Source organism: Carassius carassius, chromosome 43, assembly GCF_963082965.1.
Source record: "Carassius carassius chromosome 43, fCarCar2.1, whole genome shotgun sequence".
Classification (NCBI taxonomy): Eukaryota; Metazoa; Chordata; class Actinopteri; order Cypriniformes; family Cyprinidae; genus Carassius; species Carassius carassius.
In genome coordinates, this window is record NC_081797.1 from 23,137,731 (window position 1) to 23,151,874 (window position 14,144).

The window sequence follows — 14,144 nt, forward strand, 5'->3', positions numbered from 1 at the left end:
AGGCTTTCTAGCACTGGCGAGTGTCTTATTACGGTTGGATACACACACATAATATGTGGACCAGTGGCGAGGCCAAAAATATTAAAATGAGTGGACCTTGGTGGAATAGGGTGGACCTCAAAGACTACTAGTGATGCGCGGGTCGCCTCATTACCCGTGGGCCCCGCAGGTCGGGGGGAGGGGTAAAGAAATTGGCCCTTTATTTGCGGGGTAGGTTTGTGAGGGTCAGTAGAAACAAAACAAATAAAAAAATTCCATGTACAGTATGTTGCGTGCAATTCCCTATATATAGCCTATATTAAATATTTAGAATATATATTCTATGGCGTTATTTTACTGACAAATGTCAAGAGTGCATTATTGTAGCACGAAAGCACAGTAATACAATGTGCGGCCTATATATGTGGTGTACTTAGATTGATAAAGCCTATATACTGTATTTTATTTGCCATCATATTATATTCTATGGGTTTAATGCATTTACAGATAATTTAATTACATGTAACTATCACATAACTGTATATGCACTGTTTTAGAGAACAGTTTTAAGTGTGCGCGCTGTTTTCGGACGAGAGCCGGTCTGAGCGCGCATCCGGTTTTGTGCAAGATCAAGAAAATCCGCGCGCGAACGGAGAGATTTGCGCTCACACATTGTATTAATGTGCTTTGAAGCTACAATTATGCGCTCTCTCCATATTTGTCAGTAAAATAATGCCATATATTTTCATATTTCATTAGGTTCTTTGATAAGGTTAAAATACAAAGACAAAGTAACAAGACATCAGTGTTCAGTAATTGTGTTAATTTTAAACTGGATTTCTGACAGGTGTTATACTTTTCGAGAGCGATCAGATGTTGCTTAACGTTTGGTGCCGCTCACAAGCCTGCGTGATGTGTCTAGTCTAGGTACCCATCTTCACTCAAACATAGGGTGCTTCTCAATTCTTATTTGTGCATCCTCGCTTCCTTTCCTCGTGTCCTAGCTCCACCTCTTCAGGTTGCGAGGGAAGGAGCAAGGAAAAGACGTGAGGATGGAGGACTTGAATCAAGTGAAATGATTTATCCTCGCTCCCTTCAGCCTTACTTCAAAGTGTCATCAGCTGTGATTAATGGGATCTGCTCTTATGTTGTTAAAGTTTGTTAATTAAGACATTCATAATAAATATTAATAAAGCAAGATGCCCTGTTTGAAATATATGACATGCATGGGTTATTTGGAGTGAAAAGGTCAAATTTAAATACAAATTATTACAACAGATGTGAGGGGGGGGGGGGGGGGTTATATGTGCGTCATGTTAAATCGATAAAAGGCTTCCGCATAGGATACACCTGTGTATCCTCGCTCATCGCTCCTCATGAAACCTCCTTCCTCCTCGATCCTCGGCTCCTCGTGGTGCAATTAGAGAATTGAGATGTCCTTTAAGATGGATGTGCTCGATTGGTTTCCGTGTCATAGGATGGAGGACGGATGAGCGAGGAGACGACCATAGACAGTAAAAGAAATGGACACAGCGACCCCATTGGAACTCAAATGAGTCAAGTGAAGCCCATTTTTAGCGATTTTTAGCACTTCCGTTTCTGACACGCAGACTCAAACTAAGCTTGATGACGTCAGCAACCTGTCTGACAGATGTAAATCTTCTAGTAGCTGTGCGTGCAAACTGCCATCGTTAATCTTGCAGAGACGGCGAGCTTGAGTGGGGAGTTCTTTGGCGTGAGTGAGCAGGAGTAAGTATTCTGAATAATTATTTTGTATAGTGCAGAAGCAAGAGTTCTTACTAGAACCAGGAAGCATGACCATATTAGCCCGGTCCTGTCAACACTGCACTGGCTCCCTATCAAGCATCGTATAGATTTTAAAATATTGCTTATTACTTATAAAGCCCTGAATGGTTTTGCACCTCAGTATTTGAATGAGCTCCTTTTACATTATAATCCTCTACGTCCGCTACGTTCTCAAAACTCAGGCAATTTGATAATACCTAGAATATCAAAATCAACTGCGGGCGGCAGATCCTTTTCCTATTTGGCGCCTAAACTCTGGAATAACCTACCTAAAATTGTTCGGGAAGCAGACACACTCTTGCAGTTTAAATCTAGATTAAAGACCCATCACTTTAACCTGGCTTACACATAACATACTAATATGCTTTTAATATCCAAATCCGTTAAAGGATTTTTAGGCTGCATTAATTAGGTAAACCGGAACCGGAAACACTTCCCATAACACCCGATGTACTTGCTACATCATTAGAAGAATGGCATCTACGCTAATATTAGTCTGTTTCTCTCTTATTCCGAGGTCACCGTAGCCACCAGATCCAGTCTGTGTCCAGATCAGAGGGTCACTGCAGTCACCCGGATCCAGTACGTATCCAGACCAGATGGTGGATCAGCACCTAGAAAGGACCTCAACATCCCTGAAAGACAGCGGAGACCAGGACAACTAGAGCCCCAGATACAGAACCCCTGTAAAGACCTTGTCTCAGAGGAGCACCAGGACAAGACCACAGGAAACAAATGATTCTTCTGCACAATCTGACTTTGCTGCAGTCTGGAATTGAACTACTGGTTTCGTCTGGTCAGAGGAGAACTGGCCCCCCAACTGAGCCTGGTTTCTCCCAAGGTTTTTTTCTCCATTCTGTCACCGATGGAGTTTCGGTTCCTTGCCGCTGTCGCCTCTGGCTTGCTTAGTTGGGGACACTTCATCTACAGCGATATCGTTGACTTGATTGCAAATAAATGCACAGACACTATTTAACTGAACAGAGATGACATAACTGAATCCAATGATGAACTGCCTTTAACAATCATTTTTGCATTATTGACACTGTTTTCCTAATGAATGTTGTTCAGTTGCTTTGACGCAATGTATTTTGTTTAAAGCGCTATATAAATAAAGGTGACTTTGACTTTGACTTAGTATTTTAAAATGTAACGCCAGGGCTTGTATCTATGGGCTTCTCTCTTGACATCTCCCCGATTGCCTGCGAGCTCCTCCTCCTGTCTGTACGGTAATTTCTCTACTGTGCGACAGAGAGTCGAGTGGTTATGACGCAATTGTTAGCCTATTTTTACAAAAACTGTTTCTACGGGGCCATAATGTAACATAGAAGGTAATGGAGCCCTTTATACATTGTCGTGTATCTTTAGAAATAAATAATGGACAAATGGAGTCTTTAAAAGCCTCAGATGTCAAGTAATTTGCTGTCAAAGTGACACCAAAATGAATGGGAGTCAATGGGATGCTAACGCAAGTGAAGTTCTGCTACAAGATGGCGGCACGCGGCCGACTTCAACTTCCGGTCGACTTCCTTCCCGCCTGGAGACGACGAGGGATATTGAGAAGCACCCATAGTGTCATTAAAATGACGACACATCTTGCAGTACACAGCATCGTCTTTTATGCTGTACCAGAGACAATTTGGCTGTACTCTAGAAAGGGGAACTTTGTGTAGCTACCACTTAGAAGCAAAATGTCTAGACTTGCCGTTTATTGTTGTGCGCGGAAACTCGCGTAAATGGAGCTGAGCAGGTGGTTAATCACGTGTGGATAAATCAGTAGCTTTTCTCAACGATTAGCCCGGGTTGATGTCGACGTTTCGGGTTCTGTTCTTGTTTTTTAATTTATTTTTTTATATTTAAAGATATCCGATTCGACATGCTCGTCTCGTGTCATGCGTGTTAAAAGTTTATTTCTCTAGTAGACGTAAACTCATCTTCCCATCCCCCCAACAATACGCGATGTTGCTGTTGCAGTAGGGAAATTATATGAAAAAGTTTTCGCTCTACAGTAATTATCTTTTTATGAAACTTATTCTACGTGTTTAAGTGATTAGTATAGTCATATGTGCAATTTTTTTTTTTTTTGTCTGTTCTGATTGGGTGGGCCAGCCGTTAATCTGAGTGGGCCAGTGCCACCCTGGCCCTTATGTAGCCTCGCCCCGATCCAAATGTTTCCATATTCTCAATGTATCTGAATGTTAAACTTGTCACGGTTGGTAAACCGTGATCTCTGGGTGTTTACACTTTGTGGTAAAGTCTGTGTGTTTCGCGTCTGCACTGATTAGTTTGTGGGCGTCTCCGTTAATTGTCATCAGCAGCAGCTGTCACTCATTACTCATCCCCTATATATTGGCTTGTCTCACGTCTTGTGTTTGTGAGATCATTGTTTAATGTCGTTTACCCTGTTTGTCGGCTTCAGTGTTGTCTGCGTTGAATGTCTGTGTTTTCCCAGAACCTCATCCACTCTACGCACTTCCACTCAGCTACAAACACTTACCTTCGGCTCTATTCCCTGCAGTTCCTGTGCCATCCTCTCCTGCTGCCTTCTCACCGCATCATCCGGATTCCTCATCTCCTCACCACCATCTTGGATTGTCGTCTTCCCAGCATCATTGCCCTTCCCTTCTTTGTTTGTTTGTTTATTTTCATTAAAAACTGTTAACTCGCATTTGTTTCCAGCCTTTCCTTCACCCCACCGTCACAAAACGGTTATATATATATATATATATATATATTTATTTTTAAATGTAAACTAGACAGAAAGGATCATCCTCTTCACATGAGCAAAAACGTCCTTGGCTTAACAGCAGAGTGGACCGGTATACTACGGTCTATTTAAACTGACCAGTGTAACCTTTTATATGTTTGGTTGACTGTACTTTATTTTAATAATGAACAGACTGCGAAGCACGTTTGAAATTAGAATGTACTTTAGATGTTCTGTGTCATTTATACCAAACACAAATGTTGCTGGTTGCTAGTGTGTTTGCTGTACTACAATTATTATTTTTTATATATATATATTTTATTTTTTATATTTTTCTGTTTAATGTATTTTATTTAAATGTATATTTAAGTTTACATTTATGTTACAACGTGTTTGAAAATTCTGCTTGATAAATGCTCTAAAACTTTTATGTAAATGATCGACTTATCAGTGTGACATTTTAGCATACAAATGGAGAAAACTTCAAGATATCGGCCCTAAAAATTGGCAAAAGTCTGATAGACAGCTTTCACATGTCAGTTTTAAATATATTCTAAATCATAAACATCTTATAGACATCTATTTTACATCTAAAAGGAAAAGTCCTATAGACGTATTGCAGATGAGCAAACACTGTGAAAAATACATCTTGTAGATGTAAATGCAGACGTCAAATAGACGTCTCTAAGATGTACGTGTGCTATCAGGGAAAGGTCTAGTTTTGGGTAACTTTTGATTCATGTTGACTGCTTCTTCAGCGGAAACTTAATGTGTTTGTAAATAGTTGCTTATGTGCAAATGTTTAGAAAGTGATTTATGGATATTGATGCCCCATCAACAGACACAAAGCGTGTCTCTATTGGCCTATATATCTGTTAATTGACCATCATTTATGCATGCACTATAGTATGTTACCTTGGACAATCAACTATTCACACTTTTCTAAGAAAATGCCTTCACGTGCACGTCATACAAGAGGCTCTTAACAAGTTCACATTTACACTCATTTTACATATCACAGTTTAATTTAGCTTGTATACTGTCAGATATGTATATGTATATGCCAGGAAAAGTTAATTTATTTCAGTAATTCAACTCAAATTGTGAAATGTATGTATTAAATTAAAGGCACAGACTGAAGTAAAGTAAGTCGTTGGTTCTTTTAATTGTGATGATTTTGGCTCACATTTAACAAAAACGCACAATAAGTGACCGCTGGGATAACAGTGAACAGTGTATATAAATCCAATTACAGTTCTTAGTGAAAATGACAATAAAATGTTGCAATGACAAAATATTTCAATAAATTAAAAATGCAGATGTTACAAATAATGTACAATAATGATGTTGTAATACTAAGCATTAACATAAAAATGTGATGTTATATTTGACAAAAAAAGTATCCATTTTGAAATGATGTGTTGGTGAATTGTTTTATTTTACATCTCATTTCTTTCACTGTACCATTACAGTTATTTATTTATTTATGTTTGCATAATAGTAGCCCTAGTATGTAATAAACCAGTTTAAACTTAGCTGGGCTAAGATACACTCTAAAACACACTTTTGGGTTGTTATTAACCCAAGGGCTGGGTAAATATAGGACAGAACCCATCTTGGGTTAATTTTATCCAGCAAATTAGGTCGTTTATTTAACCCAACATAAGAGGTTGATTTATCCCAGATAAAGTTTATTCATTTTTATTATATTACTATCTTATTACTTCACAAATTAAATAATGTTTACAGATTAACTTCAATCCTCTAAACTTTTCTAAAATAATCCACACAACCACTGGTTTGCATGTTACCTTCCTTTATTTTCCTTTAATTTTCATTTACAGCATTGTTTATATCGTTTTTAATAGGCTATACATATTGCCCATATTTAAAGTCGTTTGGCAAACAGTAAAACCAAAAATTAAACGTTAAACATAAGTAATTTACGTGTTATTAACCAGTCTCTGTTGTTCGGTTTCCACCGTTGCGTCGCGCTGGTTCTTGAGCCCGAGCTGGAGTCATGTTCGGCGGGGAACTGCTCACGCCTGAGGCCGCCCCCCTGCGTTTCACTCATACAGCCGAAATGTACTGCGATTGCCTTTATAACCTGCCCAAAAACAAACAATAAACAGCTCTGAGGGAATATTTGTATTCTGTATCTTTATGAATAAAATCGTTTACTTTATGCAAAGCATCAGGCTTTTCCATCATGCGAAAAGACCACGACACTCGTTAAAGGTGATTCATACCGCGCTCCTGTATGTTTTTCTCTGCATAAAATCGAACGATATTCAGCACAGTCATGATTTTATAGATAAAATAAAATGTATAGTGCAACATGTTTTTTTTGTTTGTTTGTTTTTTACCGACGAATGCGTCATTTCGATGGCGCTTAGAACTGCTCTTTCCAGAAGAGAAGCAAATCCCGCAATAAATAAACTCAACCGCTGGGTTACGTCTAACACAGGGTCTGAGTAATACAAAAACTACAAAACACTGAAAACCCCAAAAATTACCCATAAGGCTCAACCCAGCATTTGGGCTAAAAAAAATAACCTTGGATTTTTTTAGAGCGTATATAACAATTTGTAAGACTGCTAAAATATGTTATTTCATTAGACACATTACCAATTGTGACAGACCATAAACAGATTTTTCATATACTTTTCAAAAAATATAATGAAAAAAAAAAATAATAATTATAATTATTTCAAAGAGTTACTAATGACACATTATATGGATATTTTCATGTCTGGGAAAAATCTGGGATTAAACAGGTTAAAGCATGCCAACATATTCTGTTACACTAAATAAACAAAATAATGATCTTTAAAAACAGCATACTATGATTTCTTTAAGAAAGAAAACACTCCATGAGGCTTGCAAAGGGTAGAAGAATACAACATCTAGGAAAAGTTATAATACAATTATGTTTACAAAAGGCAAAGCTTGATGACGGGTCTCCTCAAAACCTATTTTTCTCTCAGTTGTAATGTTTTATCTTGATCTGCACACACACACACACACACACACACACACACACAAGAACAGAGCTCTATTCATATGCTAATGATATGATGCAGTCATATGGTTAACGCCCCTCATCACTACTATAAAACTGGCAGTACAGTTCAGCTTGTTCACTTTTTAATCACGATGGCACACGAGGAAGCTCTCCAGACGACCACAGACAGCGAAGAAGAAAGTACTTTTTCCTCGGAAGAAGAGAAAGACTTTGATGATGAACTCCTGCATTTTGAGGATCACTTTGATGCTGCAGAGAACACAATTTCTAAAGAGTAAGTCATTTATTCTGACTTTGATTAGTAACTAGAGTAACATATTCCTTATTATTAGTTAGGGCATGATTGTAACACTGTTTAAGACCTATTGCCAGACTAAAATCAGTAAGTTAGCCCATGACTGAAACACATAGTCCTTTTTCTTCATTATATCTAACTGTAAACATTGCACCCATGTGAACGTTTTGTAATGTAACATTAGATAAAATCAATGTTTAGACTATATCTAACTTTTGATTCATGTTGACTGCTTCTTCAGCGGAAACAAAATGTGTTTGTAAATAGTTGCTTAGGTGCAGATGTTTTGAAAGTGCTTTATGGATATTGATGCCCCATCAACAGACACAAAGCTTGTCTCTATAGGCTTATATAACTGTTGATTGACCATCACTTATGCATGCACCATAGTAATTAACCTCAGACAATCAATGTTTATAAACAATTTCTTTATTTTCTAGGAAAACGCCTTCATGTGCACATCACACAAGGGCAACACACAAGCGTCTTTCAGCTTTCAACTCGGTTGAGAAACTTAACAAGTAAGTGGATATTTACCCGTCGTTTTACCTCTTACAGTTTAACTTTGCTTGTGTAGTCTACTGTCAGATGTAGAAATGTTTACATAATGGATACACATTTGTAAATTGCTTCTCTTAATGACCCTGATGTCACCATCCTCACTTTTATTTATTTCTTTGTTTTAAACAGATGTGAGAGGGACAGTGACCAGATCCCTGCTGCAAAGAGAGCCAGGACTCTTTCATGGAAAGCAGAGACTGATGTTGACCAGGTTCCACAGACTCTGAGATTCCTGCCTGCTCGGGAACCAGGACCACAGTTGTCTGCTGATGACTCACACTCTCCCATGAGTCTTTTCAAACTGTTTTTCACAGAGAGCGCAGTGGAAAACCTGTGCCACAACACAAATGCTCAGGCTGCCAGGGCAATGGCAAAGGGCTGCAAGTACAAATGGACAGATGTCAGTGTTGATGAGCTGTATCGTTACATTGGACTGATATTCTACATGTCTGTGCTGAAGATGAGCTCCATCGCTGACTACTGGCGGCAGGACAGTCTTTTCTCTGTGCCTTTTCCTGCCACAGTTATGTCAAGGGACAGATACCGCACCATTTCCTGGAATGTACACATGAGTCACCCAGACGCAGACGAGGAAAACGACAGAAAGAGGGGCACAGACCAACATGACCGTCTGTTCAGGATCAAACCCCTCATGGACACTGTTCGTCTTGCATGCAAAGCCTTCTATCATCCTAGAAGAAATGTAGCTGTGAAGGAGAGATTGGTGGCATGCAGAGCAAAGACAGGAATGAGACAGTGCACAAAAGTCAAGCCGACAAAGTTGGGCTTCAAGTTTTTTGACCTTTCAGACTCATCAAATGGATATATTGTGGACTTCTCCATCTACACGGGCAAGAATAGTTTTCCTGCAGACCATGGGCTTTCATATGATGCTGTGATGTCTCTCCTGGACCATAAAGTTTTGGGCTCTGGGTACCATGTGTACATGGATGATTTCTACACAAGTCCAAAGCTCTTCACAGACTTGTTTGCTCTGAAGTTTGGTGCTTGTGGGGCGTACAGAGAGCAGAGGAAGGGCTTCCCGAAGACTGCAGCTAATTCACTGAGCAGTGACTCCACCATGGGATCCATCAGGTGGATTCGGGACGGGCCTCTTGTGTGTGTGAAGTGGATGGACACGCAAGTGGTGTCTGTTTGTTCCACCATACATGCTGCCTCTACAGGAGGCAATGTGAAAAGAAACATCAAAGCACAGGATACATGGAAGACAAAGTCTGTTCCATGTCCTGCACCTGTGACTGCATACAGCCAGCACATGGGGGGTGTTGACCTGTCCGATCAGCTGTTGCAATACTACGCTGCACAGCACAAAACCATGAAATGGTACAGAAAAGTCTTTCTACACTTCTTGGACATTGCCGCCAACAATGCTTTTATATTGCACAAAGAGCTGCATGGCAACATGACTCGCAAAGAGTTCATGGAGGAGCTTATTGCAGAGCTCTGTGACATGTCACAGAAAGCAGCACCAAAACAGTCCAGCACAGAGCATGTGCCAATCCCAGGAGCTGAGTTGACTTCAGACGACAGAAGAAACGCTACTGTCGGTCGCCGGATCTGTGTGCATTGCAAAGCAGTGCATGGAAAGAGGCTACAAACACCTTGGAAATGCCAGGCTTGTGACGTTCACTTGTGTCTTCAGTTGAACAGAAACTGTTTCCTGGAATGGCACAAAAGTCTGTGATTGTGTTAAAATAAATCATAATTTATCCTGGTTATTGTTTTTTTTTTTTTTTTTTTTTTTTTTTTGTGGAAAGCATTTTCAAATTTTTTAAACAAATTGAGTTGATTTCTGAAGGATCATCAGAGTGAAGACTAGATATATGGCTGCTGAAAATATATATTGCATTTATAATACTTCACTAGATTAATGTATTTATATCTTACTGTATTTTTTATCAAATAAATTCAGCTTTGTTTGAGAAGATGAGACTACTTTCATTGTCATGGTTCCCAAATTATTTTTATTTTGTATTGTCATGCAATATGTTTTAAGTAAAATAAAATAAAGAAACCCACAATTCAATAGAGATAGATAGATAAATATATATATATGTGTGTGTATGCGTGTATATATATATATATATATTTAAACCTGTTTTATATATAATACTTGGTCAGTTTATTGATTTGTTTGGTTATCTTTTGATACATTTTTTTATTTTAATATCGAGCAGTGCACAAAATTAAGATTTGAGAGATGGTTCAAGTCAGTGCTCAATAAATGATGATGAGTCTAGAAATGTTGTGCATCCACTTATTATCAGTGTGACATTTTAGCATAGAAATGAAGGGGAAAACTTCAAGATATCGGCCCTAAAAATCAGCAGCGCATATCAGCCATCGACTGACCCTGACCTCTGAACATTGGCTATAGAAAAACCCATATCGGTCGATCTCTAGTACATACAATATTATATTGTCTGTCACTTTATCATCGAGCTGCCTAACGTCTAACATTTTATAATGTAACATACCAACAAACATTTATCCCAAAGGTCTAGTTTTGGGTAACTTTTGATTCATGTTGACTGTTTCTTCAGCAGAAACTTAATGTGTTTGTAAATAGTTGCTTATGTGCAAATATTTAGAAAATGATTTATGGATATTGATGCCCCATCAACAGACACAAAGCTTGTCTCTATTGGCCTATATATCTGTTAATTGACCATCATTTATGCATGCACTATAGTATGTTACCTTGGACAATCAACTATTCACACTTTTCCAAGAAAATGCCTTCACGAGGCTTCAAGAGGCTCTTAACGAGTTCACATTTACACTCATTTTACATCTCTCAGTTTAATTTAGCTTGTATACTGCCAGATATTTACAGGTGCTTCTTATTTCTAATAAATAAGAATGTAGAGGAAAAGTTAATTTATTTAACTTTTTTATTTATAGAGCTGTAGCATGTCTGTGTGATAAGATGTCGGTTGTCTAGTGGGAGATAAATAATTTAAATGATGGTTTACTTATGCTTGATTCCTTACAGATCATATAAAGAGACTTAAAGAGGGTGTCAATGAAAATGTATTAGGGATGGATAAATGGCAAAAAAAATAAAAATAAAAAAATCTACAAAAACTGACAGCAAAAATGTAATCTACTTCCACAATCTTTTGAAATTAGATTTGAAATTTGAAATTGTTATATATTTAAATCGTAATCTTTTTGAGTACCTGAAGATATATATCGTAATCTTTTTGAGTACCTGAAGATATATATCGTAATCTTTTTGAGTACCTGAAGATATATATCGTAATCTTTTTGAGTACCTGAAGATATATATCGTAATCTTTTTGAGTACCTGAAGATATATATCATCTTTGGGTTCTCAAAAAGATTCAATAATTATCACAAAATACTTAAAGATATAACTCCTATTAAAAAAAAAAAAAAAAATCACAAGTATAGAAATCATACGTGCTCATCAAAATGGTCCAGTATCCTTTTCATGTCATCTCCAAGGTCTTTACTCTTTGCCCGATACATTTTGATGATGGCATTGCCATATTTGTTAAGAGCTGTAGTGCCTCAGCAGCAGATTTTAACTGTTTGACTGGCACAGTTGTATTTACAGTTTTCTAAACTGCATGAAGTTTGCTTTCAAGGTAATGTTTAAGAAAAAAAAGGCATAATAAAAGGCAAATTAATGAATGAATGAAATAGACAATTAATTTGCACCTGTACATTTTATTTTTTAAGTGTACGACAACTGCTTCACAGATATTTTCAAAAATCATTATCTCCTCAGAACTTCTCATCAATCAATCTACTACTGTTTGAGCAATTAATCGGAATTGCCCTTCAGTACTATTATCGGCAAATGGAGAGCCAGGTAATCTGCCTAGCAACAGAATGCGCACGACTTCAAAAATATTACTTTCCAGCAAAATCCATCGCAACAAAATATGATAACATAAATATTTAATGTAACGTTAAAAGGGTTAAAAATAAAGCTAGATTTAAACATTCAGTAATGTTGATAACTTACAAAGCAAAGTTAGTGGTGTCTCTATTTTTCCTAATTAACTAATTCAGAAGTAAAGTACAACAAAACCAAATAACGTACTCACCATAAATATTCCTCGGGATTATTATCGCCCACGTGCTGCCTTGTCTTTCAATAAGATTTTTCTTCGGCCGCCCGATGAACACGTTAGTGATGTGTCTTTCGTGAACGAATCGTTCTTTTTGAACGAATCTTTTAGGTGAACGAAACGTTCTCGTTCACTGAAATTCTTCCCTCCACAGCAGCGCGGCGCTATAAGCAGCTCAGGCGCAGCTCGGTGAACCGGGTATCTGTGAAATGTTTCCACTGTCTATGATCCAATGGGGTCGCTGTATTCATTTCTTTTACTGTATGTTTCATCCTGTCAAAGCATTACTTAGCCTTCGAGTATGAGATGTAACGGAGCATGTGATTTGTTGAATGTAGTGAACGAATACGCCCTTCACTGAACAGTTTCATATGAGTCTGAACGAGATCTAGAGATCTTATTGTTCGTGAACGAAATGACTGCACTGGTACACGTCATTGAATGAAATGACTGATCTGATACCCATTTCGTTCGTGAACAAGCTGAATGATTTAGTAAATCTCGTTCGTGAATGAAATGACTGAACTGGTACACATGTCAATCGTGAGTGAAATCTCGTTCAGCAAAAAGAATGAGTAAACCGGGTCAGTTGGCAATTAGCATGTCAATCTCTCAAAATGCAAAGCGCAGTTATAGGTACTGTGCACATACGTTTGTTTTCATATTTAGCATACAGAACATAACTAGATGTTTAATCCCAGATTTATGAATGTGAATATATAATATACGCGCTGTCTGACAAAAAATTACAATGCTAATTATGCAAGAAAACCTTGTGCTTTGTTCATCTGAACAACTTAATTAGACTTTATATATTGAATGCGATTATGCACACATTTTAATAAAGCCAAATCAGTTTTTGTCAAAAGCGAATACGTTCATTAAATTAAGAAATAACACATAATACACTCTTTTTTGCCACCTGCTTCTTCTTCTTCTTCTTCTTTTTTGTTTTTTTATATCGGTTGGCAAGCCAACTTAAAAAGTGTGAAGTGAAGTGAGTGAGTGAGTGAAGTGACTTTCAGCCAAGTATGGTGACCCATACTCAGAATTTGTGCTCTGCATTTAACCCATCCGAAATGCACACACACAGAGCAGTGAACACACACACACTGTGAGCACACACCCGGAGCAGTGGGCAGCCATTTATGCTGCGGCGCCCAGGGCACCTAAGTCGTGGTATTGAAGGTGGAGAGAGAACTGTACATGCACTCCCCCCACCCACAATTCCTGCCGGCCCGGGACTCGAACTCACAACCTTTCGATTGGGAGTCCAACTCTCTAACCATTAGGCCACGACTTCCCAAACCAAACGAGGCACCTGGATGCATTACCGCCACCGACTGGGCTGGAGTGTGAATCAGGAGATATTGGATCTTAAAAAAAGAAATAAATTACATCCTACTGGCTAAGTCTGTGTCTCTAAGAAACTTTAAGAAAGAAAAACTCTAAGAAACAAATTGATGAATGTTACTGGATGCTTTCCCTAATAAACCTTGCATTGTAAAATTATTCTGATTGACACTTCTGAGAAACTGAAAAAGCTGGTTTCTTTCTTGGCTGTACTTTGTGCACTGAAATAAACTATGCTTTACAGTTTCTAAAACTTGGTGACTTTGCCACCTGCCGCCATATTTTCTGTACTAT

General features: G+C 38.1%; 2 protein-coding genes across 3 annotated transcripts in view; one reads left to right on the forward strand and one right to left on the reverse strand.

Annotated features, from left to right (window-relative positions):
* LOC132125334 (histone H2B) overlaps positions 1–14,144 on the reverse strand; it is a 471,182-nt gene that overhangs the window by 434,211 nt on the left and 22,827 nt on the right. The gene's annotated exons all lie outside the window — the stretch shown is intronic.
* On the forward strand, positions 7,604–10,404 carry LOC132125319 (piggyBac transposable element-derived protein 4-like). Of its 2 annotated transcripts, XM_059536691.1 has the most exons (3): positions 7,614–7,791; positions 8,253–8,333; positions 8,503–10,404. In XM_059536691.1, the coding sequence occupies exons 1-3, from the start codon at positions 7,649–7,651 to the stop codon at positions 10,076–10,078; spliced, it is 1,800 nt and encodes a 599-aa protein (XP_059392674.1). In that variant the 5' UTR covers positions 7,614–7,648; the 3' UTR covers positions 10,079–10,404. The 2 variants fall into 2 exon arrangements, with proteins under 2 accessions (XP_059392675.1, XP_059392674.1); XM_059536692.1 differs by lacking the exon at positions 8,253–8,333 and having other exon boundaries at positions 7,604–7,791.